Source organism: Cyprinus carpio, chromosome B8 (assembly GCF_018340385.1).
Source record: "Cyprinus carpio isolate SPL01 chromosome B8, ASM1834038v1, whole genome shotgun sequence".
Classification (NCBI taxonomy): Eukaryota; Metazoa; Chordata; class Actinopteri; order Cypriniformes; family Cyprinidae; genus Cyprinus; species Cyprinus carpio.
Genome location: NC_056604.1, coordinates 12,983,088 through 13,011,043, shown reverse-complemented (window position 1 = coordinate 13,011,043; position 27,956 = coordinate 12,983,088). Strand labels below are relative to the sequence as shown.

Below are 27,956 nucleotides of genomic sequence, written 5' to 3'. Positions count from 1 at the left end.
ATGGGCACATTTTGGACTAGAGTCTGGATATACAGCTTGCGTGTCTCCTAGAAAGGCATGGACCAGAAATTGTTGAAGATATCTGTTCTATGCTCTTCAGTCAGTAGTTCACAACTTCGTTTCTCTGACTTTAAGCAGTGCTGTGATGTGCAGGGTGGGCCCATGGCCATTGGTCTTTGATTCACAAATTATAAATTCAAAATGGAAAAGCATAATTTAAATCCCCCCAAATGCAATAAAGGATAGTGTATCCAAAAAGCCTGGCCCATGACCAGTTTTATCATTAAATGCAATCTGTAGACTGAATTTTTAGTAGACATCTTGCATCAAAGAATTAATGACCATGGAAGATGTTTCAGAACACTACACCCCACAACCCCTCCCTCAAGAAAAACAAAATCCCCAAAATAAAAGCAGACACCCTGATTTATTCAAAGTTTATTAAAAGTACAATCTGTAAATGCTGAAACTAGCCAACCCTCAATGATGATAACCAACTAACAATAGCCAACTAACACCCAAAAGGAAAAAGAAAAATAACACTCCATTCCAAAACACTGGTGTCTCCATTCAAAAGATTACAATCACAAAACTGATTCCTGACATTTCAATGGCACTGTTCCTGTAATAACAGACCGCACCTTCCAACACACACACACACAAACATTCGCAACATAAGAGTCCCAGCAGGTTACCAAAATTTCTGCTTTATTTATTTTTCAGGACGACTCATTCAGAAAGACTAAAGGGAAAAATTTGCACTAGATTCGGCCTCGCATCCTCCAATTAGGGGGTGGTGTAACAGCGAGTCAACCTTCAACAAAAATAATATTTAATAATAATGATGATAATAGTAATACATTAATCAATACAACATGTGGAGTTTAAGTGAGAAAAATCAGTCACTGTGGATACCACCAAAAACTTTTATGCACCAACAGCAGGGAAAGAAAACCGGTCATATTTAAACAAGTTTATCAAAGCTTTGCATGATCATAAAATGCTCTAAAATGTTAATTTTTTGCGATTTTTTGCATTTTTTTATTGAAAGATATCAACTTTTTTCTTGTTTAAACATAGATTCTTTTATCTTGTCTCTTTTTCTCTTTTCTTTGTTATGACTGCAAGTGACCATGAGAAAGGATGGGTCCTTGGCTGGGAATTTTTGGTGTAAGTGAATGTGTGTTTGTTTGTGTGTGTGCGTATGTCCTCTCCAGGCTGTGGTTGGTTCAGGGTCACAGCAGTTGAGCTGGTAATGTTTCTATGTTGTACTGAGCAGTTGACGCAATGACATCAGGCGTGTGTGTGTGTGTGTGTGTATGTGTGTGTGTATGTGTGTGTGTGTGAGAGGTATGATTTGAAAGAGTGAGTGTGTTGGATGAAGAATGAGTGCACATAAAAAGGAATGTGTGCCTAAAAAATGTTTTGGGAGTGTATAACCTATGTGTCGTGTTGTATAGTTTGTGTGTGTGTGTGTGTGTGTGTGTATGCATGTATGTAAGGAAGGCACGGACAGTCCGTCTCAGTCCCTCAGGTCCACACTGGATCCAAACAGAGCCACCAGCTGCTCCTCGTAGTGGGCGATATTCCTCTTCATGATCTCTTTGCAGGGCCCCAGCAAACGCTCGAAGGCTTGTACGTCGATCACTGAAACACAAACATCAGTCATGTGACATTAATAGAGCACACGGCGCAGATTTCAATGCAAAAACGCAAGTCAGATGGACTCAGAGAAACTTACCCAAGCATTTGATGTCCCCTATAGCATAGGCTGAGGCAGCACGTGGTTTATTAGTAACGAGAGCAAGTTCTCCGAAATACTGCCCTCTACTGCAGCGAGCGATCTCCACCTCAGCATTATCCTGTCTGTCTGCTTTTGTCTGAGAGAGCATTTAAATTTGGGGCAAAATTAAAAATTGAACTTTATGCAATATGAATAGTAATATGCATTGCTAAGAACTTCATTTGGAGAGTTTTAAAGGTGATTTTCTCAATATATATTTTTTTAATTTATTTTTGAACCCTCAGATTCCAGATTTTCAAATAGTTGCATCTCGGTCAAATATTGTCCTATCATAACAAACCATACATCAATGGAAAGCTTATTCAGATGATGTTTAATCTCAATTTCGAAAAATTGACCCTTATGACTGGTTTTGTGGTCCAGGGTCACATATGTGATTCAAAGACTGTTGAGGAGAAAGTCTATGTATGCCTGTATCTACATTTTAATCTGGGACTGAAAGTATTTAATTTTAAGTTTAAAAGGTGTAATTTAACACAATGCAAGAGAAAAAGAATGATAAAGGAACTCACTTTGCTCTTCATCATAATCTTCACCTCTCCAGACTCCACAATGTAGAAGCAATCAGCCTTATCGCCCTGGTTATAGAGCAGCCCATAATAGTAATGATTAATGATACAATAGCATCAGTCAGAGTCCTGATCTTCAGTTCTGCTCTATTATTACAGTGCTATAATTGCACCTGCTGTGTGTCTGTTGGTTCTTTCTGACACGCTGTAGCTGCTCAAGTGTGTGAGAGCTAAACAGAGGATAGCAAGATTCTCAATGGCACCATCCACTGACTCAAACTAAATGCATCTTATATGTATAGAGATAAATGCACAATGGCATTAGATAATAGAATGCACAGTATATGGCATTTTTCAAAATAAAATTTCTGGTGATTTTTAGTAGCTGTATGAAATAATTTTTATTTTGCTAAGCACTTTCTTTTCTTTTTGTTACAAAGAAGCTTTACAGAAGATCATAATGTTAATATTAATGCTTAAGTCCACATTTAATAGTTCAGAGCTGGGGAATAATTTACATTTTATATATACCTGTATATAAACATTTAAACTTCTTCTGAATTATTCAGATATTTGCTATGTCCATCTATAGCTTTACGTGAGAGTACTGTATGAAATTCAAATTAGTAATTAATTATTAATTTTGACACAGGTGTTCTAGCAGAATAACAAAGGATGGAGGTTATCACAATAGCTTGGAAAATGTTGTTTACATTTGACAACCAGACAGTGTCACAATACTTTTGTCATAATTTTGAATAGCACACCTATTATTTTATCTTTGAAACCAACCTTCTGTTTGAAATGTGTAGTCTTTAAAATAAATAACACTATGTTGATGGCCAATGACATTCATACACTTTAAAGAACTACTTTTTAGGGCAACTGTAAAGTTCACCTGCATAATGATCCGCTCTCCGTCCTGAAATAATTTTACACCCAGCACATCAACAATCTTCATCCTCTCAGAAATCTATGAGATAAAAAGATGGGTAAGTATTTGATCATTTTGTTAGCGGTCTAATAAGCATCTCTTCAGGTCTCATCATCCTAAGGGTTTTCTTCAGTGTAACCTGACACTCTTTCACAGAACCACTAAAAACATGTTTGGCAAAAGAATAAATGTAAAATTATTTTCTCACCTCTAGTGATTTGAGTAGTGGGACAGACTCGATAAATATTTCATACATCCTTCTCTTCTTCGCATTATTCTTCACTATGAGTCTTCGGAACGTTGCCCGATCCTGAAGCAGACATACTCAAATTATTCTTGTGACACACTTTCAGTCTTCATATTTGTTGCATGTACAATGAAATTGCTGCTTTGTGAAAGAGAAGCTGCAGTCATTCAGTGTCTCAACCACATGTCCACAAGGTGGTGCTCTTACAGAACACTACATCAACAGGGTTTGCTGTCAGCTCACTTGCTCTCTCAGCACTCACCAGTCCCCAGAGGGCTCCCTCCTCTTTAGCAATGATGGTTGCAGCACGTGGAGTGTTATACATGAGGGCCAGTTCTCCGAAACTGCCCTTATTATCATACTGACCCACACAGCAGCCCACACCATCCTTCTGTACCACAATATCATACACACCCCTACAAATACACAACAAACATGTATTCAGTTACAGTTGTGGTAGTGATTATGTAGCTACTACACTTCATTCAGATATCCTGACCTATAGGTATTGACAATAAATATGAGGAATACTGTGATAAACAATGAATAGGAATTCACATAAATTGCTTCTTGAAACACCTCTGTTCCTTTATTGAATCCAAATGGAGTCACATCAGGATTACAGCTGCTATAATCAATAAAATCACTAATGTAAATAATTGAATGGCAATGTCAAATAACTGTGTCTGTGCACAGTAAACATTCACCACTTTACACTAGTGAAAAAGGCCCACTTCAAAGACGGTTAGAACCATATATAGTTTTGCATGGCCAGGGTGCCGGTGAAGTGCAGCTCCATGCGGTTAAGGGGTGCTTTTCATCTGGACAGAGCGTATTATATTACTGATATAATGTAAGATTAACATAATACTATTGTTAAATTCAAATCTGCAGGTGTTATAAATTTAAAATATTTTAAATGTTGCCAATTTGAAAAACAAACTCTCCTAACAGCAAGTCACTAAACAGTAATAGTTACTGTAGCTTTTAATTTAAACATTTAAACAATTTAAACATAAACAATTACAAGTGCTTACAGTATGTAGTGCAAGTAAAATATATTTTTATAAAGAAACAGTAACAAAGTATCCATTAGCAGTAAATGCATTTATTATTAGAAATAGAGCATTAGGCAAAACCTGCACACTTTTTACATAAATGCGGGAATTAAAGAGTCTGAATCAGGAAACAACTGAGAGAAGAATCAGTTTTCAAAATAAGCAAAGATATATGCAAAATTGTTAAACTATCATTTAAGTAGTTTAACTGTTACTATAAACTATTGATAAACCAGCCCTTCTGTACAAGAGTATCACAGACACACACTGGCAGAACAGTTTATAAAAATATATACCTCTCAATTACATAAAAGTTATCTCCATCATCTCCCTGATCAATGACATGATCTTGTGGCTGCACAAGAACCTCAAACATGGCGTCCAGCACCTGTGAAAACTGCTCCTATACCAGAAAGAGACAAAGAGTCTGATGAAGGAAATGCATTTCTGGATCATACAGTACATATTCATCATCCACTGAAGAGATATACAAAACTACTGGACATATTTAAAAAAAAAAAACGGCACGTTTCTTAGGGTTCACATGACTGCTAGACAGAGTGCAGTAAAGTACTTTGAGAGACAGAAAAAAAGTACCATCACAAAACTACCACAGTCATTTTCCTGATATTTATGGCTTAAGATTGTGAAGTTATTGCAGAAGTTTTTAAGGGGAATGATTTAAAAACTCAAATTCTCGAAACATTTCATAATTTTTAGCATGATGAATCTTCTCTCTGCTAAGCTGCATCTTTTAATTCACTCCATTGACAGCACCACAGTTAAAAACATTTTATAATATAAAACATAAGCCTAGTCAACATCACTAATCTGTTTTTTTGCTGGGTGACCACCCAACCAGGATATAACTTATATTTATTAAATATAAATATCGCTCTCATAGCATCATTAACGTAATATGTCATAACATTATCATAATATTACATAACACACAATAACATTCTTATCTGCAAGTGTTACAAATTCAAAGTAATGCAAATATTCCCATTTTGGAAACCCGATTACACGCTCTGGTTAACCTTCAAATTCTTCATAGAACATTTTTTTTTATCCACTGACCAGAGCGCAACTTAGACATGCTACATGACATCAGCAGAAAATAAACAATGCAAATCAGTACTAGTAACAATACGTTAAATAAACAATATGTTCCTCTAACATGATGAAATGACAGTGGCAGTTTAAGTAAGGCGCGTGTGTTCAGTCACACATGCAAACCAAACCTGACTGACTGGCCTGCACGGAGTACAGGAGTGATACAACCTGGATGGCATCTGTTTACAGTTTTATAGCCCTCATATCTGTGTGTGAGTGTGCGTACCTGATCAAGAGCCTTGAACAGCAGAATGTCCTTGCAGGCCTCCTGTAATCTACAACGCTGCTCATCTGTTTTTGGATGGACAACTCTCGGCTCAGAGTCTTCCTCATCATCATCAGGGTTGAAGGCCTCCGCACACACTATAAAAATAAATTACTAATTTACTTGACAAAAGTCAAAAACAAAGCCTCATGCAAGTGAAAATCTCTTGATGTGGGTTTCAAACTTTTTAATCTGATATATGACGGTACCAATTTATATTGTTTAAAGAACATAGAAACCATGGTGTAATAAAACATTTTGTTGTATTTTGCATTTGATTTTTTTTTTTAAATGGGCTTAAAAAAAACAGCTTTAAAAGAAAATAATGGCAAGCCTTCAAAAAAATTCTATTATTTTTTTTTGTTAGACATACGTTCAAAGGTATGGGATCAGTTATACAAATATTTTTATACATCAAGGAGGCAATAAATTGATTAAAAGTTTTCCACATTGATAATAATAATAATAAATGTTTCTCAAGCACCAAATCAACATATTAGTATTATTTCTGAAGGATCATGGGACACTAAAGACCGGAGTAATGGCTGCTGAAAATTCAGCTTTTGCATCAAAGGAATAATTTACATTTTATAATTTGATCAAACAAATGCAGCCTTGGTGATAGAGCCCTACATTTCAGCCTGGGCCCGATGACTTTTTTTTTTTTATGACCTTCAGGCTGGGCTTCGGGTAATTTTCACGTCATAGTTCAGACGTGGGCCGGGCCTCGGGCCTGTTTTAGGCTTTTCCTTATTTTTATATTTTAGACATCCATTAATTAGTGATGAAAAAAAATTGCTGCGCTGGTGAAAACAACACAAGACCATGTTACCGCAACTGTCAAGAGCGTATCGACAGTGTTTATTGTTCGGCCAGCGGCAGCATGCATTTTGCTTGCTGTCAGCACAGCTGAACAGCTGAACTTCTGCATTCAAATGCATGCAATAGCCTTAAGCTTGCTGCAAAGCATCGGCAAAAGTCATTACCATTAATGTGTCGGGGAAATAAGGAGGAGATATTTGAATTATTTACTAATTAATAGTGTTTTCTGAGCCTGTGTTGCAAGGATGAAGTTCCTGACTCGTCATCTCTTCATTAGACACGCCTTTAGAGAAGTGCATCTTTACAAATTATGATTATAATGAAAAAGTTTTTGTTTTTGAATTGTTTTTTTTTTCATTAAGTAGTAATTTAAAGCTTTCTATAGATATATTTATCATGTCTGTCAGTCATGTATTCGCTGAGTTTCGGTTTATTTTTGTGAAGCGCTCCTGTTCAAGACGAAAAAATGTTTGTTTTATTTTATAAAAGCATGTTTTGTTTATATTTTGAGTGCACACAAATAAAAGTAGACCCTTTACAGTTATGAATGATGTATTACTCTTACCTTTATGAGCAAGAATGAAGGCGTAACCACTGAAAAAAATGCAAGTGATCGCGCTGGCGCCTCCATGTCCTGCAAAATGTGCTTTAGCTTCCACTCTACGCACAAACTATTGGATACAGTGCACATTTTTCTAGGTTTAATGTTTAAATGTTATATGCTTGACCTGTTTTATAGCTATATTTTATTTTGGCAAGGCGTGATGATTTGAGAAGGCTTAATTGATCAAACATAGGCTCACTGTCTGCCGCTGGCCGCTTGGTCGTTTCTTTAAAAAACAAAAACTTATATTTAACGAACAAAAAAAGCTCCAAACATTTTTCCAAATTAACAATAAAAAACTAAATGAAATATAATCACTTTGCCATTACATAAAAAAACTTAACTATTTTAATAGCTGGAACAGTAGTATAAGCTGTTTTGGAAGAAGGGAGGGAAAAAAGATGGGCTCAGGCCGGTAATTCTAATAAGCTGTCGGACACGGGCCGGGCTGGGGCCTGAGTGTCTCAGGCCAGGGCTGGGCTGGGCTAGGGCCTAAATTTGAGGCCCGTGCAGGGCTCTACTTGGTGAGCATAAGAGATGCCTTTCAAAAAATCTTAGCGACCCCAAACTTTTTCATGGTAGTGTATGTACTTTGCAGAAAAGGAGAAAAAAAACTTTCATTTTTTAAAAACAAACAAATAAATAGATGTTTTAACTAAAAACTACAGGCAGGATGTTCACTTATGGAAAAAAAAGTATTATTCTCGCTGCATTAAACATGCCTTTACAGGTAGCATATGTAGATTCCTTCATATGATGACGTGGGACTCTAAAAATCCCACATTAAAGGAATGTGTATGTTGAAAGAGGGGATTTTTTTTTGGAACACAACTGAAAGGGGCAGAATGAGTGGGCATACCAGCAACGTATTTACTATAAAACAAACATGAGGGGAAATGACGGAAAGGCAGAGCACTTATCTGACACTCACACACACACTTTAAACCACATGATTAGTGCAATGACGTCAAACAGAACTCACCCGACACTCTCCGGTTAAATCTGCTGGGGGGAGGAGCTGCGGAGAGAGAGAGAAAGACAGTGAGAGTTAATGACTGTTCAAATTCTGAGAGCCGCAGTCTCACAGACAACGTTAACAATCAAATTCAGTCTCCAAATCACACATGTGCCCTTCAGTAACTGTGTAGCAAGTTAAATATTCGGTAAGGTCAGTCAAAGGCCTGTCCTACAGGCTGTACCAGTTTCAGGAGATTGCAATTATGTGTGTACAATCACAACTGAGGGCACTAGCACGACTCTCAGGAGCCCTGCAGGTCTGCACACACTCCTCCTGCTCCTCTCTCATGGCGCTGTTACAATCCATCAGTCCATTTACTCAATGGTGTAAAACTAGCAATAATCTTTCTCTCGCACACACGCTCAATTTTAGGATCTTAATAAGAAGTTCTGCTTGTAACCAATAAACACACAGACTTTCAAATGTTTGAACACATTCTTACAATAATTAACCTGCAACACAATACATATTATGTAATGCAAGGCATGCACGCTCATGTTAAATACCGAGAAATTGTGTGTATTCACACATAAGCTTTTAGATTTACACCTCTTTGCAAATGACTTAACACTGTGTGTGCGGATGTTGCCCAGACAAGGCGGCTTAATACATGGATGGGTTTTGAGACCACTCAAAGAAATGAGTGCGTGCATGAGCGCGTGAAGTATCAGGAGATGGGGTGCTTTATCCTCACGTGTAGGGGATATCAAGTGGCCAAAGTTGCCATGACAACAAAATACAAGGAAGTCCTCCTCATCGCTCTAACAACTATCCCCCTAAATACACACCCACTCACTCTCTCTTGGCAACCAGAGAGAGAGGAAAAAAAGGGAAAGAAACAGGACAGTGACAGGAAGGAAGAAAAGGAAAAGAAAAATGAGTGAGAGCATTATTTCTAAGAATACACAAAGGCTACGTGTTTCTACACAGAGCCGATGTTCACTGACAAGCTGCACAAAACCACAATCATATTTTGCGCATGTTTTGCGCAGCTTGTCAGTGAACAACGGCTCTGTGTAGTAAATGCTGCTCCACGTGAAAGCACGCATGTGTAGAGATTTACCGCTGATTACAGAACCGGCTTTACAGATGAGATGCGCATTCATATCATGCTGATATTTATCGTGCATCCCTACTTTAAAGGGTGGAGAGCATAGCATTTGAATCACGCGCAGAACACAAAACTGACGGGAGCGGCTCTGATGACACGCAGCTCATTTCCCGATCACTGTAAGTTACCAAAAATACATGTAACACACGTTAGACACGCGTTTGTGTAGCATAGCATTCTCTCTCGCACTGTATGACGTGACAGACAACTGGTTGTCGCATTTGCTCCGAGAATGCGGTTGTGAGTCTTGAAAATTTACAGGTCTGAGTTTGGTTACAGAATGCGGTTGTCATGTCTATAAATAACCAAACTATGTGTGAACGTAACCGTATTAAGGACTCAAAAACAGGACTGACACTGTATTCCGCTGCTGTTTTGAATCAGTAAAGGGATAGTTCACATGGAAACCAAAGTTTTGTCTTAATTTACAAAAGGGACAAAAAAAAAGGCACAAAACTTGTCCAAGTCTCTTGAAGTCATATGATAGCCATGTGTGGGTAACGTGTAATTAAAGACATTATTTACTGAAAATCTTTCCCTCCACCATGCTTCTCATATTTCTTTTGCGGTTGCATTTTTTAAACTTGTCACATTTTTATTCTCATAAATATAGAATACGTATGGCTTCAAAAGAGAATAATACTTGCATCCACTTTTCTTGTTTTTGACAACAATTGTTTTAAATGTTCTTTTGTGTAAATTATATTCCTTTGGACTTTCTGTTCAAAGAATCCTTAAAGGGGTCATTGGATGTCCATTTCCCACAAGTTGATATGATTCTTTAGGGTCTTTATGAAAAGTCTATAGTCATACTTTGGTTAAAATTTTCAATGGTAGTGTAAAACAACAACCTTTTTACCCTGTCAAAATCATCTCTGTTTTCAGCAACCCGTTTAAGTGCATGTTCCTTTAAATGCTAATGAGCTCTGTTTATTATTATGGCTTAATATGAGGAAGAGGAAATGATTTAACGAGATTAAAAAAAAAAACACTGGGTGGATCTTTTTTATTATATGGTGGTTGTGTACACACACTGCTAGTCTACTGGCAGCTGAAGGTCTGGAATCCATGGCAGCTTTCTTTGGCCAAGGCCCGGCCATAAGGCCGTTTGACAGACATGTGAAATTACCAATCACAGTTCGTTTTGTTCAGAGTCACGTTTCGGGGTGTGGAAATGTCGCCACAATAACAGACCGGTGTGTTAAATTCTCTGACATATTTTAAAGATTCTATGCCACGAACTTCCAGTGTTTAGTTGATCCTGAAAAACACTCATTGGCTAAGTTGAAAACACGACCGCTTTCTTCTTTCATGAGGATTCAAATATTAATTTGGTGGGTTGGCATTCGATTTTCAATTTTGAGATTCGAATATTCTTAAAAAAAAAAAAATAATAATAATAATAATAATTCCCAAACACCTGGCATCCCCCACGAAACGGTTCTCATTTGCCCTTGAATATGAATTGCCCATGAGTGAACATCATGATTCAGTTCAACTGGAAGAGAAGACAAAAACGCCAAGACCTCAGCTGTTTGGGAGCACTTTAAATAGAGTGAGGACAAGACAAAGGCAGTGTTCCAAATATGTGATTTGAAACTGGCCTACCACAACAGCACATCAAGTTTGAAAAATCACCTGAGTTCTGTAAGTAGTACACCTAGTATATAGTATATTGTTGGAGTTAAAAAAAAAAAAAAAGGGCTGCTTTTATCCGCCATGTTAATCAGTAATTTTACATATGATAAAAACGTGCACTTAATTTGCTTGGAAAATACTTGCGTATACAGCAGTCATGAAAAACGTACAGTAGCCCAGCCTAATAATAATTTGTCTATATTAAAAGTATTGCTCTTAACAGACCTGTGTATTTTGTATCACTAGTGCAGTGTCTGATCTCGGAGCATAGAAGCCCTGCCCGCATGAGGTGCGCTGCTTCTGGCTCGCACTTTTCTGTAGTTTGTTAAAAGTTTATTCATTCCGAACGTGACGCGTGTCCATATTGCACCAAAATGCGACACTGCAGCAAAATACTATATAAATACTCTCAGAGGAAAACTGGCCATCATACACTACCAGACTTTAAAGGCCTCTCCGATCACAAATCACAATGAAAAGTTCACATTGTTTCTAGGAGACACATGACAAATGAAAACATTGTTATTAATATTCATGCTTTAATGGTTAATAATTTAGGCTCACCATGATTTTCTAGCCCGTATATATAGTTTAAGTCCCTCCTTCAATATAAGTAAATGTGACTTTTTGCCCATGTTCAGTCTTTCAGTCAACATTTACGTCCAAAGTACAAACGTGCCAGAGTTTAATAGTTTAACTTTAAGAGTCTGTTCAAATCACTTTTAAGTATGAGCAGCAGTAACTACAAACAACACTGCAAAGAATGTTGAAAAGAATTGCAAAACTTAAGTGTTGTTCTGTCTCTCTTATCTCTCTCCATGTCTTTCTAGATATCCTTGCACCCGAAGCTCGCTCTCTCACTGCTGGCAAATATTAGCCAGAGGAATTTTAAAAGTAAACAGAATATGTGTGTGTGATCTCTGTGATGGTATGGCTAAAATCACTTATCATGTGAGAGTCAGCATCTGAACTAGAAACACTTGTGTGCTTTCTCTCACACAACATGCATAAACAACCATACTAAAATGCTAATAGCCACACACATATACTAATATGTATACAGGTATATAATGGTACCAGTCGACCATTATAGGTTTTCTAAATGTTTATAATATCTAGAGGACAACATGGCCAAAACAAAAACAAACCAAAAAACAAAATGCAATTTAAATTTAATAATATCAAACAAGATGTACACTCTGTTGAAAGGAATAGGGTGAGTGAAGTTTTTTTTTAATGATTTTTGAAAGTATCTAATGCTCACCAAGGCTGCATTTATTTGATCAAAAATACCGTTTTACAACTTTTTTTTATTTGAATATATTTCAAAATGCGATTTATTTCTGTGATGGTAAAAAGATTAATTTTTAGCAATTTACAGTAAAGTCCAGTCCTCAGTGTCAAATGATCTAGCATTCTAAAATGCTAATTTAGCATTCTACAAACATTCTGTATCAATGATGAAAACAGTTGGCTGCTTAATATTTTTGTGGAAACCGTGCTACATTTTTTATGATTTTTTGATTAATCATATGTAACATCATGAATGTATTCAGTGTCAGTGTTCAATTATCGATTTTCATGCATCCTTGACTAACAGAAGAAATCTCACCCCAAGCTTTTAAACAGTAGTGTAAATTATTTACTTTAACACATTTTTTGCAAAAACAAATATATTATATAAATCAAAAAATAAAATAATTTTTTTTTTACCTTATTGTATTGCAAATATTTCACACAATTTCAAATTTAGCACAACATATTTGAAAACTACGTGGGTTATACCAAAGACTATCCACCTTTTTCTTGCCGTAAAAATGGGCGCGGCCATTTGTAAATTCTATGGGTCTCATCTGCTTCCACTCCGTCCAGCTATTTTTAGCTGAAAAAAAATACAGTTTGTTTTTTATTTCTTGATATTGAATGTTGGTGTACCTTATCATATTATTTTAATGTATTATCTTAATTATGAACACACTGCTTTGTAGTGCAAACAGTTTTACCATTTACTGCACGTTGTTATTCTCCTCGTTATTTAACTATAGCAGATAATGAACTGGAAGTCTCACCCATAGGCTTACTTCCACGTTGAAGAAAAAGGTGGATAGAATACCCAAGACATGTCACTCATATAGTTTTGAATAGGGAAAAATGCAACACTCATTACGCCCACTCAATCGCTGGAAGCCCCACCTTCTGAATGAAAGAGCCAATCACTAATTGGTAAAGTCAGTGCATCACTGCAGCAGCGTTCGAAGTCTCATTTGCAGTCAGCGTTCTGAGATGTGCGCTTAGGACTACGCATGCGCATTGGCTGATTTAGCCTGAAAAATACGCTTTTTATAAAGCTATTTTGGTAAAAGAAACAACATTTATGACACAGTTGTTGTCAGATTTCTTAGGTGATTTCAAATATAAAATTTAATCGTAAACTTAGTGTACACTTTTGGATAATCTGATGTTACCCCATACAAAGAAATAGGAGCTGCACTTGCATGCCCGAGAGGCGTTTCAAAGATGGCCGCCAAGTGACAGGACTTGTCTTAAAGAGACTTTGGTTATACACTGACAAACAGTTGGTACATTTCAGAGCCCATAAAATTTGGGCACACTTATCAATCAATACTACAATCTCAAATGAATTGTTCTATGGTTAACTCATACACATTTGCAAAAGCACAAAACATAATACACTACGTAACATTACCATAACAATTCAAGCACCCCAGTTTATAACTCAAAAAAAAAAAAAAAACCTTGTCTGTGGCAATGTGTTTTCATGAATATTTCTTGTTCGTCAGGGGTTTGAGAAGGTTTGGATAACAAAATCCCAATATGCCACAGAGCTGGCTGTATTTTCTCTCTCTCCCCTTCCTGCAGCTGTAAGCAATCAATATTGATGTCTCCATACCCCTCATTTTCCTGCACTCTAAAAACTTTGTCTATTTTTCTGCAGTGCTCCAGCTCTCCCTCTCTCTCTCCCTTTAGGCCTTATAAGGCAGTGTGGATAGTGTGAATCTGTCTAGCTCTGTGCCTGTGGATTTAACCCTTTTCTGGTGGCCAGAGGGTTACTTACAGTGAGAAAGCATGAATGGCATCTACAATACAGGGATCAACAGAGATTTACTCAAATATACCCATTTCTTTCACTTTCTGTAAACTTTACAAAAGCATATGTGAGCATTCAGTGCTGCAAATTAATCTGCAAAAGTGTGTTTGTGTGCATAATATGAACATTAGAGGCAAGGTCAGCACAGGCTCTGATTAGACAAGGCCATCCGTCTGTTTAATCTGCTCCCTGACTGGACAAGGTCAGTGTCTGTTCTTTCAACTCCTCTCTGATTGGCTGATACTGTATTATGTGGTGCTAGCTGAAGGCACGTCCAATCAAAGTGTACACTTCGCAATTGGAGTCCTCCGGTTGGTTACCCCCCCAGTCCCAATGACCTCCTCTCCTTGAGCCACCACCACTAATCAGACTGACCTGCAAACATCTTAAAAAGAAAACTTGTGTGGTTATGTGTGGTGTTGTCTATTAAAGTCATGCAAAAACGGGATCAGAACAATGCTTCCCTTTATGCTGAGTGGGAAAAAGAGAGGACATTAAAAATTAGATTTAATTTGAGACTAAAATAGTGTAGGCAACAATGACAATAATGTGCAGGGTTTCCACATCCTGCTTAACCTTTGGCCTTACCCATGATGCCTTGAGAAGGAACAGCTCTGGTGCACTGCTCTAAGGTTGGGTGGATTATGCCATAAATGTAATGTAGCAGTCTGAATTCTTAAAGCAATATAATTCCATCTTAACTTATTTTCTACCAGTGAAGCACTCAAAATGCAGAAATAATGTGATAACCTAAAGACTATGACCGGGTAGTAATACTTCATAAGCTTACAACCACACTAAAATGTTGCCTCTGAAATCAATGACGAGGGTGGGTAGAACAAACAGGGCCAGGGAAGCCTGTCACCCTCTTGCTTATAGATATATAAAGAGGAAGTGCTAAAGTCCAGATTGTTATTGAAACCTCAAACATAAAGAATAACAGATATAGACACACCCAGGTATACAAAACACACAAGCAATACACATATAGACAAAAAGCATGTGCATTCCTAATATGTGTCAGGTCCTGTAATAAAGACAAAAACAGGTATTATTTCATTTTTCCTTTCTGAAATCTAAATAAAGATTAAAGGCCTTTCCACACTGAGCATGAAAAAGCAAATGAATATCGGACGCGATGACGTGCTGAAATATAACAATAGATTTCAATGGATGTTTCCACATAGACCGCGAAAATTCACGCACAAAAAAAGTGAATGTTTTTTTTTTTTTTTTTAATCTGAACTAATCTTTTCAGTTTCACAAACCGAAAACACGGGCCGTCCAATAAGATTTCAGGTAGGACCACGTGACCGGAGCAGCAACTGGCAAGAGTGGTGGCGCTGTTTTGAAAACCAGTGTAAACAAACACCGAAGAAGTATATCCCGGATAAAAGAAGAGTGTATGATGAGTTCTTGTTATCGTTGGTATTTGAGAACAGATTTATTATCACATATTCTTTATACAGAATAACATTTCTCTTAATTGTCCACTGAATTATGTGATCTGTAGAGCACCGCCCGTTTTCTTCCACGTGCGTGAGTGTTATGAGTCAAAGCACGTTCACTCTTTTTCTACACATGAAACATGAAAGCAAGTAGGGCTGGGAGATATATCGAATATTAATGATAATACCTGAATAATTTTGACGATGATGTAAAATATCAAAATATCGTGAATACCGAATATTTCAAATTCAAGTATATATTTCCCAAAAGATCACGCCAAACGTCCAAAAAAGGAACATGTATCTGCGGACTGCTCTACACACCTCAACTACAAGAGCTTTCATGAGAGCGGTTGCCAGATAACAAGAGTTTAAATCACAGAATCAGAGCTTCGCTGTCACAAGGATACATTTTCTGCCCTGTGTTTGCTTGTTTTAAGCAATCTGGCAACCATCCGCACATGCTCACTCCTCATTGCGGAAGCGCTGCCAATGATGATCTGGAAACACTAACAAGCTGGAGTTTAGCGATCTAATGAAAGCATCGTTCAGCCGGTCTGTGTTCTGTCATGAGATCTCAACTGTATTGTTTGCGATTGTGATCGCTGAATAAATGCTTTTACTTGACGACTGATGTTTGAATATAGAGAAACATAGGCTATGGCCATTTGGATTTACTATTAGGGAATTTCACTGTTAAATTTACCAGTTTTCATAATATAGACAGAGAGAGTGCAAAAGTCTTTGGTATTCATTTATATATATATCAGGGCTCCAGACTGCGACCAAATGGTCACATTTTGCGACCATTTTTTCTGCCGGTGCGACTAATTTTTAAGAGCGGTCGCACTGGCATGACCACCGCATTGTTCAACTCACAAGTGCTGCCATTTCTGTTGCATTTGAGAAACATCAAACGGCAAACGAAAGCGAAACTAAACCGCGCTAAGTTTCAGCTGTTCAGCACGGACCGTTTATCAGCTCGGACCGCGACACAAACAAACTTGTCCGAGCTCAGAACAGCTTTACTCGGGAGCAAAAGTTGATTTCGCGACACTGTTACTGCACGATACAACAGTGCTGCGAGATCCAGCAAGAAGCATTTGAATTCGCTGCACAATGACAAGATTGCTGCGAGATTTACTAAGAATCATTCAAATTCTGCACAGAAATCTGTCATGAATGGCTCTGACATACATCAGGAAACCAGGAAAACGGTAACGTTAACTGTAACAATGGTGTTGTGGTAGAAATAGTCGAATGCATTACATCATTCATTTCAGGGTTTGTACAACCTTTTGAAAGAGAAATTCAAGCACTTTTCAATGACTTTCAAGTAGAGGTCAACCGATACTGGATTTTGCCGATACCGATAGCTAGGTTGGACCACACTGGCCGATACCGATTAATATGCACCGGGGGTCTGAGAGTAACGCAATTTCGATTCTCTGTATGTATGTACTGTACATGTGGAAGAATTGACAATAAAGCAGACTTGACTTGACTTGACTTGACTTAACCGATAGTTTTTAAAATGGATACTGAACAAAGACTAAAATAGTGCTATTAAATTTTATAATATTTATAACAATAATAATAATAATAAAAAGTAATAAAATTAGTAAATGTTGAAATTACCACACTCTAATAGGGCCCTATCAAAATTTGTTTAATTTTTTCCCCCAATTCCATTTTATTTATTTTCAAATTCCGTTATTGAATTTTTCTGGATTCTGTTTTTTCCATTTTATTTTTTCTCCACTCCTTTTTAATAGTTAAATTGAAGTTTATTAATCATAAAGCAAGTCTAATTTATTAAAATCATGAAACTTTTACATTTTCACATCAATTTAATAAAAGTTTAACAAAAATTACATATTTAGGGCCCTATGAAGTGTTTTATTTTTCTCACCATATTTTTTCATTGTGGCGCTGGTGCCACTGCTCTCAAATGTAAGTCAGGAGCCCTGTATGTATGTATGTATGTATATGTATGTATATATAATATATATATATATATAGATAGTATATATATATATATATATATATATATATATATATATATATATATATATATATATTCTATGTATATATATTAGGGATCGACCGATATGCATTTTTCAGGGCCGATGCCGATACCGATTATTACAGATCAAGGAGACCGATAACCGATATTTTGAACCGATATGTGTCTAGTGTAAAAATGAAAATTAATGTCAAAATTAAGAATAAAAAGGCCTCTGACAAAGACTCTCTTTAAATTATTTTGACACATCTTTAATTCTGAGAGCTGTTCATAATAACAACATTAATATTAATAATAACAACAAACATAAAAAGTGCTGGGAGCATCCATCAGCAGCATTCTGTAAACAAAGTAAAACTTAAAGCAAATTTAAACAGCGACAAATGAACAAATAATGGAAAATAAATGTAATCTATATGTATATAGACATATAGATATAGATATGTATGTGTGTGTGTTTGTGTGTGTGTGTGTGTGTTATATTTAGCATTTTATTTGCAACCCAGAATTGCATTAAAATCACACACAACCCATATTGTAATAGTGTTTTTTTTTTTTTTTTTTTTTTAGACTGTTTATCACGGCGATACAAACTAGGAAGTATACAGGACCGCGTCATCCAGAAATGTGCAATGTGAGATTATTGACAATTTACGTTATTAGCATAGGGTTATTAGCAGGGTGCGATTTGTGAAATAAACAGAGGGGGGATGCTTTTGAAAAAATTTTATGAAATGTTTTTAATACGACGGAAATTGTATTTAGTGTGATCTCAGTTTAATAAAAAACATTGTAAGCCTAAGTTAGGCCTATTAATTGTAATGATTTAATGTCCACGGTTATTCAAACAACAAATTACATCGAGAAAGCGAGCAAAGAACACAACGGAGCTTTTTGAAACTCCGAATCAGTTAAACCATTGCGTCGCAAAATGATTCACTGTTTCGATGCGCTTCAATCGGATCGCGTATCGCGAATCATTTTGATTCAGATCTGGACGTCAGAGCGGGTTTGCATGATGTTTTTATCCCCACCGGGGATAAAAGTTATTCAGCAGAGGCAGGGATGCATAGACCAGAAGGGGGGAAATCCCCCCATCCCCCCCGGCAAATCTCACCCTTGTTATTAGTCAAATGAGAGAGCTCGGCCGCGGAGATAACTAAATCAGGAATAGGGAGCTCGCGTCGCGTCAGGGCGTCAGAGCTCGCGCTTGATGCCCTTTCAGCTCTTCAAAATTGCATAATGGTAATTCTGAATCTGTATGATAAATTATTTTTGCAATCATGTTAGAATAAAGCAATATTTCTCCAAATATGCGCATTTTTTTTTTTTGACTAAGAGCCCTAACGGAACGGACGCTGTTCAGTGAAGCTATGTGAACAACACAAAAAAAACCGCAGCAGACGTGAGTGAATTCATTCGTGTTGATAATCTGTTCACAATACAACGTTAAGTTGGCCGAATGGTGAGAGAAGTAGGTTTTAGTTTCACTATCTCAGCACTGATGTGATGATCCGTTAAAGCATATCACTGCAATGACGGACATTGACCGGGAATTCACAGTATAATAACTGAACGGGGCTTGTCATCATAAATCGATTATATTAGGTGTTTTGCAACTTCAGTGTAGTGATTTATTGCAACTTCAGGAACGTTTACTGCATTCTTACCTTCGAGAGATAACTTACTGATGTGTGATGATGATCACTGAAGCAGCTCCTGTGCTTTCGGTGTGAGAGCGGAACATTTTCCAGCCGCGCCAGCCGTATTGATTGGCCAGGCTCGTGACTCCCAACAAATCAGACGGACGATGGGCGGGGCTTAGTCTAGGCCACAGAGCGGTGCGCTCTGACTGAGGTGGTTGTTTCAGTGCCAGATCGCGCATTTCAAAATAAAATGGTTTTATCGGCAAATCGGTTTTGTAAATGGCCGATGCCGATAACAATAAAAATGCTTAATATCGGCGCCGATAATCGGCCACGCCGATAATCGGTCGACCCCTAATATATATATATAATAGCTATGTGCTCTAGCATCTAACTCTCCGTCTTAGGGATTTTAGTGTCAGTGGGAACATAGTTTCATGCCACAGAGCTTCTCTTAAAACCGCAAACAGTTGACAGACTTGTGTTCTTAGCTAAAAAACTTGTAAAAAATAAAATACTTATCCCAGTTTAATTATTTCCCCCAGCTGCATGTTTAAATTGTGAATTGCATGCACTAAAATGGTCTTCGCATTTTTGTCCTCTCTTCCAGATGAACTGAATCATGACGTTTACTCATGGGCAATTCATATTCAAGGGCAAATGAGAACCGTTTTGCGGGGGATGCCAGGTGTTCGAAAAAAAAGAGAGAGAGAATATTCGAATCTCAAAATTGAAAATCGACCCAACCCACTGAATGAATATTCAAATAATTGACCAGCCAGTGTTTTGTATGCAGCTCATGGTATTTTTATAGCAATAAAGGATGTTTATGACAAATAGTAGCAGTAAAGCGTTATTAAACATACAAAGAGTGCATGTGTCTGTTTATTAATCAAAATCAACTACAGATCACCTCTGGAAGTGCACTCGATGAGTGTTTAAAGTGGGTAAGCAAATACATTAATAATTACATACATTTTCAAGTGTGGCTTGATGCTAATTGTACTTCTAATTATATTTGAGGATGTACCTATTCTTGTAAGCATTATAGTTTGTTTCCAGCTTGTTTATCTTAATTTAATGCTGTATATTGAGCAGCAGATGATGTTAAATCCATTTACTAGATACATATCTGAGGAAAAATGCATTGCTAGTAGGTGCCACCTAGTGTGCAGGCGTGAATTAGCAGAAGGCGAACAATCGTTTCGTGCTAGGTGTGAAAGCACTGTTCGTCAGCGATTCGCCACGCTTTTTCGCATCGCGCTCAGTGTGGAAAGGCCTTAAGACTGAGTGTGAAAAATGTACAAAAGTTCAAATGCTAATATTATTTTTCACATTCTCATAGTGAAAACAGTGAACATCAAAAAGTACAGTGAATCAAAACCAGACCAACCAGTTAAGTACTTGCATACTCACGTACTTGATATAGATACAAGTAGTAAAATAGGTGCAAAGTGACTTTACTGGTTGGTCTGGTATTGATTCACTGGATTACATAATTTTTAATTGCACTATATTTTTTATATTTGTATGTTTCATGCACCAAAATAAATATAGTTCAACAATTCATAATGTTACTTTAATGGTGGCCATTTTAAGTTAACACTAATTATTTAGCTGCTCTATTGTTAGTTCATTCTTGACAAACTGCAAAAACTGACTCAAGTAAAGGCAAAAAAACCTTCTGAGCTATGGTTGTGATGACATGTTAACTGCCTGAAAAAAATTACAGTTCCCTTTTTCAAGATTTAGTTCTGTATATTCCTGTAATGTGAAAAAGGTTCACACTCACTAATGAGTTTCAGAAGATGCAATAATATTACAGCTTGTATCTTAAATCAAAATTACAACAGTAAACCCAGCAGTGGTGAGGAGCACAAACAGGTTCTTTGACTCAGTGTTAGAGTATTTGCAGGTGGCTGTGTTTTGTGAGTAGAGACTCTGAGTCCATAAAACAGCAGACTGCTATGTTCCACTCTATTTACCCTGCTTAAAACAAAGAGTACCCTCTCTTCCACACAGAGGACATAAAACACAAGCTATGCACTTGCACTTTACACATTAATTATACTTCAGTTAATTTCACTTTAATTTCCAATAGATCTTTTCTAAATTGTATACATTTAAGTTTTAATTTATATTGATATCAGACATTAATTGTCTGTAACAGCTATAGGCAAATCATAAATGCTTGCTGCTTGTCAATAATTTAATGCATTCAGGTTTGGGGTTTTGTAGAGAGGCCATGTGGTTGAAGGGTGGTGACGTTCTAATTCGGTTCGAAGTATGGCGGAAGTTAGCAAAACATCTGAAACTACTTACAGTAATTCTTCCATCCTACTCTTCACCCAATCATGCATCTAAATTCTCACAGAAAGCAAAAATACTTGCATATGCAAGCCTGTAAGTGCAAGTCAAATTTATCCAAACTTCCTGCATGAAACATTGCCAGGCCAATAGTGATGAAATGCAGATGTTTTCTTGACAGCATGATGCAAAGAAAGAAGGATCAAGGTGGGATGGTCCTTAATGCTTCAACCGTGCCCCAGCATGCTTTGGATTCCTCAGTTCACTGAAGCTCAGCTGTGGAACAACACATCTCTCACGCAGAACCCATCCTGTCCTCTTTTCCTCCATTCTCTTCTGCATGCTGTTCAGTCCAAGCCTAATATACTGATTGTATATGCTGACAGGCAAATTAACTAATTGACATGAGTGGTAGTAATTATTTCTTTTTATTGCCATCTCAGCATCTATCTTCATGGCAAAAGATGAGTTGGAATAATACAAGTTACAAACACAAAATAAAACCAAACAAACGCAAAAATACAACAGATAAAATCATACAAGATTTGATATTATTAAAAAAAAATCTAAAATATTTTCTGGTAAATCTTACTAAACAAATCTCTGAGTGAGTGTACTTCATGAAAAAAAATTTTTTTTATACTTTGTTAAATTAAATTATGTTAAATGGAAAGGGGCGTCCTGCAGAATGTGCATAAAGTTGAGTCTTATTCAAATGGGCTGTATGAATACAAATTTGAAATACGAAAACATTCTCAGATATAGCACATCTGCCATCTTGGCACTGTCCCTTCATCCAGATGTTCACTGGCCAATGATGTAATAACAACAACTGTGAAAATATTCTTCTTGGGTGTTGTCAAATAACAACAACACAACTTTCTTGGTAACTACACTTGCACTAGAAAAAGAGCCACTCAGCTCAGATTTACGCCTTCTTTTAATTCCTCAACTTTACGAATCCAACAGCTCCTATGGATATGAAACTGCTGTACACCTCAGAATCTCAGTAGATGCAGTGTTTCACTCAGCATTGTTTGCCTAATAGATACATTTGTCTTCAAAAAATTGTGTGTAAACGCTTTAGTCCAACCAAATCCTTTGAACATTTGATTTTAAATTGTGTCATGCATACATGGACAAAGCATCTTGAATTAACCGTGCATGTAATTGCACTTCTGTTGCATATTCAGACATTCTAATACTGCTTTTTGCACACTATATAGTAGTGAAGTATGCATATTAGAAAGTGAGAAGAGACTGATGTACCTCCTGGAATCTAAAGTAAATAATCTAAATGATCTAAGATTTAGCACACATATAGGGACGGATTTCCCCATTCTATTTAGCAAACGGTTGTGAAGACAATTACAGAATTAAATATTAAAAACAATCATTGTAAACAAGCCATAATCCACTCAGTCATAGATAGGCCTTGCATTATGCGGCTTGATGAAATATGCTTAAGCGATTTGGGCAGGTGTTATAATCCCTGTATCCATTTCCGCACCTCTTTCCTAACTGTTCTCCATGGCCCAGAATTCTCTCAATGGATAAATTCACAACTGCTGACTTAAGAAACGTCTGCCAGTGAAATCAGCTTGGTTTCCACTAGGAGAGCGCAGCTGCTTCACTCTGCTCTACATGAAAGGAAAGAGGCGCTGCTTTGATGTGCACGAGCGCACCTCTCTCTCCATTATGAAAAACCCCGTTAGCATTCTCAATGGCCAGCCTGCATCCATTCATACAAGCAATTCATACAGCACGAATGGGCTAACATCGCCAACCCAATCACACACACACGCATCACAATCCGTCTCAATTCAAAAACCAAAGTGCATCAATATTAATGCAAATCCATTAAGCGTGCAGTCTAGCCCTTCTTAATTCTGCATGCATCGCGGGTAACTCGGGATGCCACTTGTCACTCTGTCAATCAAGCGCATGGATGAGAGCTCGAGCGTGTGTCATGGAAACAGCCTAGATGAGGCTATTCCTCACGTTACCCATCACAAGAGAAATCTGACACCCTTGTTAGACGTGCAAACACACTATCCACTAAAACAAACGCAAACAGCAATATCATCTCCTTTAAAGGCCGTGTAATAAAGCGCATTTAATAAAGAGGCACTCACGCTCAAAATCTGAGTCATCGTCCTCGTCATCCTCGTCGCCGTTAGACTCTGTCTGCATCGGTTCGCCATCAAACATCACTCCCTTCCCCCCGGTTTTGGCGGCGGAGGCGGCCCCGGACCCGTCCTGGCTCCTGGTGTCCCGCAGGCGGGTGAAATACTGCACGGCAAACTCCACCAGGTCCGGCGGCCTCTGGCGCAGCACCTCCACCGTGTAGCCTTGAAGCAGCTCCGTCAGACCGACTGGAATTTCAATACTCATGTCTAAACAGTAGTAGGGGGTTTGTGCAGATATCTGACCCTGCTCTAAATGGCTCCTGAACTATGGTACAAAAATATAAATCAAGTCTTTCCTGTATCAGTGCATGCAGCGAGTTTGCAGCGCAAAAAATCTCGCGAGGGACTTAGTTAATTTTGGTAGCAAAGGTCAGCTGAAACCAGCCCAACACATAAGATTCTTCGGTTTTTGTTTCCCAAGGTGGGAATTAATCAGGCCGAGTAGTAGATTATAAAGGCTGACAGCTCTGTTCCCTCCTGCTGCTCAACAGATCTCTTGGCAAGGATACAGTACTGTGCGTTGGATCGGCGACTTTAAAATCGCTTCTCTGTTGTGTCGTATGGTACAAAGAAAGCGATGTATCGAAGTCAAAAAGTGTAGTTAATAAGATTATAAACTGATTAAACCCAGTCTGAGAGTTAGCGATACAGCTATCCGAGTTAGCAGAAGAGGCCTTGCCTTTGCACAAAGCGTGTTCAGTTTCTATATGCGACGATTTGTTGTCTAATATCTTAATAACGGATATGCACAAGAGAATAAGCCAGTCCCGTGAAAGAATAAACTTAATATAACGTTATGTAAATTCAAAGAACTGCTGATATGTTGTTGACAGCTCCGTCTTTATCACCAGCGCACGGGTCCCGTCTCTCTTCTCAGTTTTTTTCTCCTAGGATTCCCTGTTTTGTTGGTCGTTGTAAACACAGCAGGTGTTTTAGTGGAGTGTGGATAACGGGCTCTACCGGGGAGGTAGCTGTGTCGTCGCCGGGGGCTCGAGAAGGAGCGAGGCCGCGCCGGGGTGAGTGTGCAGGCGGCCCGGCGCTGACAGGGACACCGGGTGAACCGGACAGGAGGGAGACAGAACAGGCCTTCTGGTCTTCGGAAACAGGGACAAGTGTCAGCTGCCACCGGAAAGCACGAAACGGCACCCGCAGAGACGACGACACCGGCACTCGCGCGCCTCAAAACACGAAACTGCTACGAAAACCCTCGGTAAACTCCAACCTCTGAGAGCTGCAGATATTCGCGTCGCCTGTCGTTGTCAGAGCCGCGGTCCGGAATCGATATGTGTCTGGACGTCGAGTAAAACAAATTTCGCCATGTATGAGCTGAAATATTCTCGTATTTTTCCTGTGAGAACAGACCGTTTGTGCCTCCTCACGAGGCACGCACTCTCCTTCTCCACCGCGCGAGCCGTTGAGCCTCGGGGGCGCGGTCAGAGTTCGACAGCGAGCCGGAATGTCAAGTCCTGATGGACGTCGGAATTGACCAATCGCAGAGCAGCATGACACAGTAGCCCCGCCCATTTAAAGAGAGTGTGCGAGATTTAGGAAGTGGGTGAAGACGAGTTGATCCCCGAGACTGTAGTAGGGGGTTCAGGGCCAAATTCTGAGCAGAGCTGGACGTTGAGAAATATACGGAAACACTCTTCCAAAATTACAAGTGAAGGAATAAGTATAATAAAAAGCCCCACGGTGGAGCTGTCTTACATGAAACCTCCATATGAGACTTATAGAGCCATGAATTCTATAAATGCGTTGTATATGCAACCGTAAAACGTAAATTATTAACTTTTATGATCAGACAGGAACGGTGATTAATTGATTTGGGCTGCTTTGATACTACAAATGTAAGGCTACGAAATGTCGATTCCTAGAAGGGCTCCAAGGAACAAATGATCTCAGATGGACAGCTCACGAAACACATTCACGCCAAAAGAGAAGGAATTCCCTGTCAGTAAATATAGAGCAGTTGATCTATTCTCGGGTCTTCATTCAGGTCGCAGGTAAAGCCGTTGTCATGGCCACACAGAACCTACCTTTAAATCCTCGAGTCATTTTCCTCGAGGGACCCCTTGCGCCCCCTGCCGGGTAAAAAAAAAAAAAACTCATATTGACATGAGGATTTCCTCTCATCTTAAAGGCATAGCTCACCCCAAAATTAAAATTGACATTTAAAGGGATCATATGACGTTGCTAAAAAAGAACATTATTTTGTGTATTTGGTGTAATGAAATGTGTCTATGCAGTTTAAGGTTCAAAAAACATTTTTCTTCATGTGCTGTACATTATTGTTGCTCCTCTATGCCCCACCTTTCTGAAAGGTGTCAATTTTCACAAAGCTCATTGTTCTGAAAAGCGAGGTGTGCTCTGATTGGCCAGCTATCCAGTGCATTGTGATTGGCCGAATGCCTCAAGCGTGTGACGGAAATGTTACGCCTCATGCCATACTGTGATGCCGTGTCCTGGTGCGATAAGACAAAAACAATAAAACCCATTACAAACGAGGCATTTTTTGTATCCAGTGGGGCATAATTATGGATTATAATGACTTATACTGTCTTTTTATGCGTTGTGTTGCATCGCACCACGTAAACATAAAACCATGTCTGCATTTGTGATTGGAGAAACGACAAACAACAAGCACTACTCTACACTGCTCAAAACTCACATTTGAACCATCAGTAGCAAATTCTTTAAATATGAAAACGTACTTACAGGCTGTGAGTCAGAACAGCTGGCATTGTAGGCTACTCTCCCAGGATCAGGAAACAGCCCTCCGTAAAATGTGTTGCCTACGCACAAATATTTGGGTTGAACTGTTCTGGAACAGTGTTGTAAATACAACTTAACTGATTTCTAGTTGTGTCCTCTGTTGGAAGACCAAACAAAGTAGTTTCGCTTTCAGAATGAAACACACAGCGTCTCCACAACATGGCAGTGGCGGCAACAGCGAGAATCAAAGTTACGTCTTCTTGGGTGGTGTTATGCAAATCTTCCCACACCGTGACTTAGATATGTGAGGGCGTGTTTAAATGAGGCATTTTAGAAGGGCCTGGACGAGTCTTAACTTTTATAAAGAATATCTCTTTGGATATGAGACTTTAGTCTTTGCAGCTTTAGGGATCTTATCTATTCATGAACCGCTTGTAACACTCCAAAGAGAAAGGAAAACTTGAAATCGCATCATATGATCCCTTTAATCACCAACAAATTGTTTCAAACCTTTTTTTCTTCTTTCTTCTGAAACACAAAAAGAGATGTTACTCTCAGTCGCCATTCACTTTTATTGTATGTAGGAAAGGTGTAAGTGAATGGTGACTTTCCATTTATCATATTTTTAATCATAATGCTCTTCATAATATGATTAAAGGAATATTAAGGAAATATTAGGAAATAGTATTGTGTTAGGGCAGAACTCAAGTTCAAAGAAAAGATGTATTTTGGTCATCCACAAAAATCTTTGCATGGTTATTCTTAGATGGTTATTGGTTATTCAATATTTTGTCAAATTTGGTTATGCTTGCAGGTACCAATAAACATTAAGGACTTTCACTTTCCTTTATTTTTTAATTATTATACATATACTATACATATAATTCGGGTGAATATGTCAGTTACCTCTAGGCCTCCCTGACAGTTTAAAGACTGATACTACAAGCACAAGCCTGTTGCCTTGGAGAAACTGGGACGGGGTGCACCAAGGGAAACATGCCCACTGGAATAATAGATGTGTGACTTCTGTTTTCTAGAACAAATCAGAGTGTAATTTAGTTTTTTCACTATCTGGTTACTAAAAAAGATCTTTATAATGAATTTTTTACTGGAGACTATAAAAACTAATTTTCCAGGCATAATTAATTCTGGCACTTATATCAAGACTAAACCACAAATCTCTGTCGCATTGGATGGGAGTTTTTTTGTTTTTTTATATACATGCTGGGGGATTTTTTGCTGCTTAATCAGAACTCATGACCATATGACCCAAGTCATGGCACATCACTGGGGTAAACTCTAAAAAAATGCTGGGTTGTTTCAACCCAACTTTGGGTCAAATATGGACTAACACAACTGTTGGGTTAAAAATTTCATTAAAAATTTGGTTTTA

The 27,956-nt window shown here is 38.0% G+C and overlaps 1 protein-coding gene across 1 annotated transcript; it reads right to left on the bottom strand.

Moving 5' to 3' along the window:
- Window positions 1-423: 423 nt before the first annotated feature.
- On the bottom strand, window positions 424-25,288 carry prkar2aa (protein kinase, cAMP-dependent, regulatory, type II, alpha A). The gene is made up of 10 exons (XM_019117466.2): window positions 23,798-25,288; window positions 8,342-8,377; window positions 5,895-6,031; window positions 4,849-4,955; window positions 3,757-3,910; window positions 3,456-3,557; window positions 3,212-3,286; window positions 2,317-2,382; window positions 1,742-1,880; window positions 424-1,647 (listed from the first exon to the last, which is right to left on the bottom strand). The coding sequence occupies exons 1-10, from the start codon at window positions 24,054-24,056 to the stop codon at window positions 1,523-1,525; spliced, it is 1,200 nt and encodes a 399-aa protein (XP_018973011.1). The 5' UTR covers window positions 24,057-25,288; the 3' UTR covers window positions 424-1,522.
- Window positions 25,289-27,956: the final 2,668 nt, after the last annotated feature.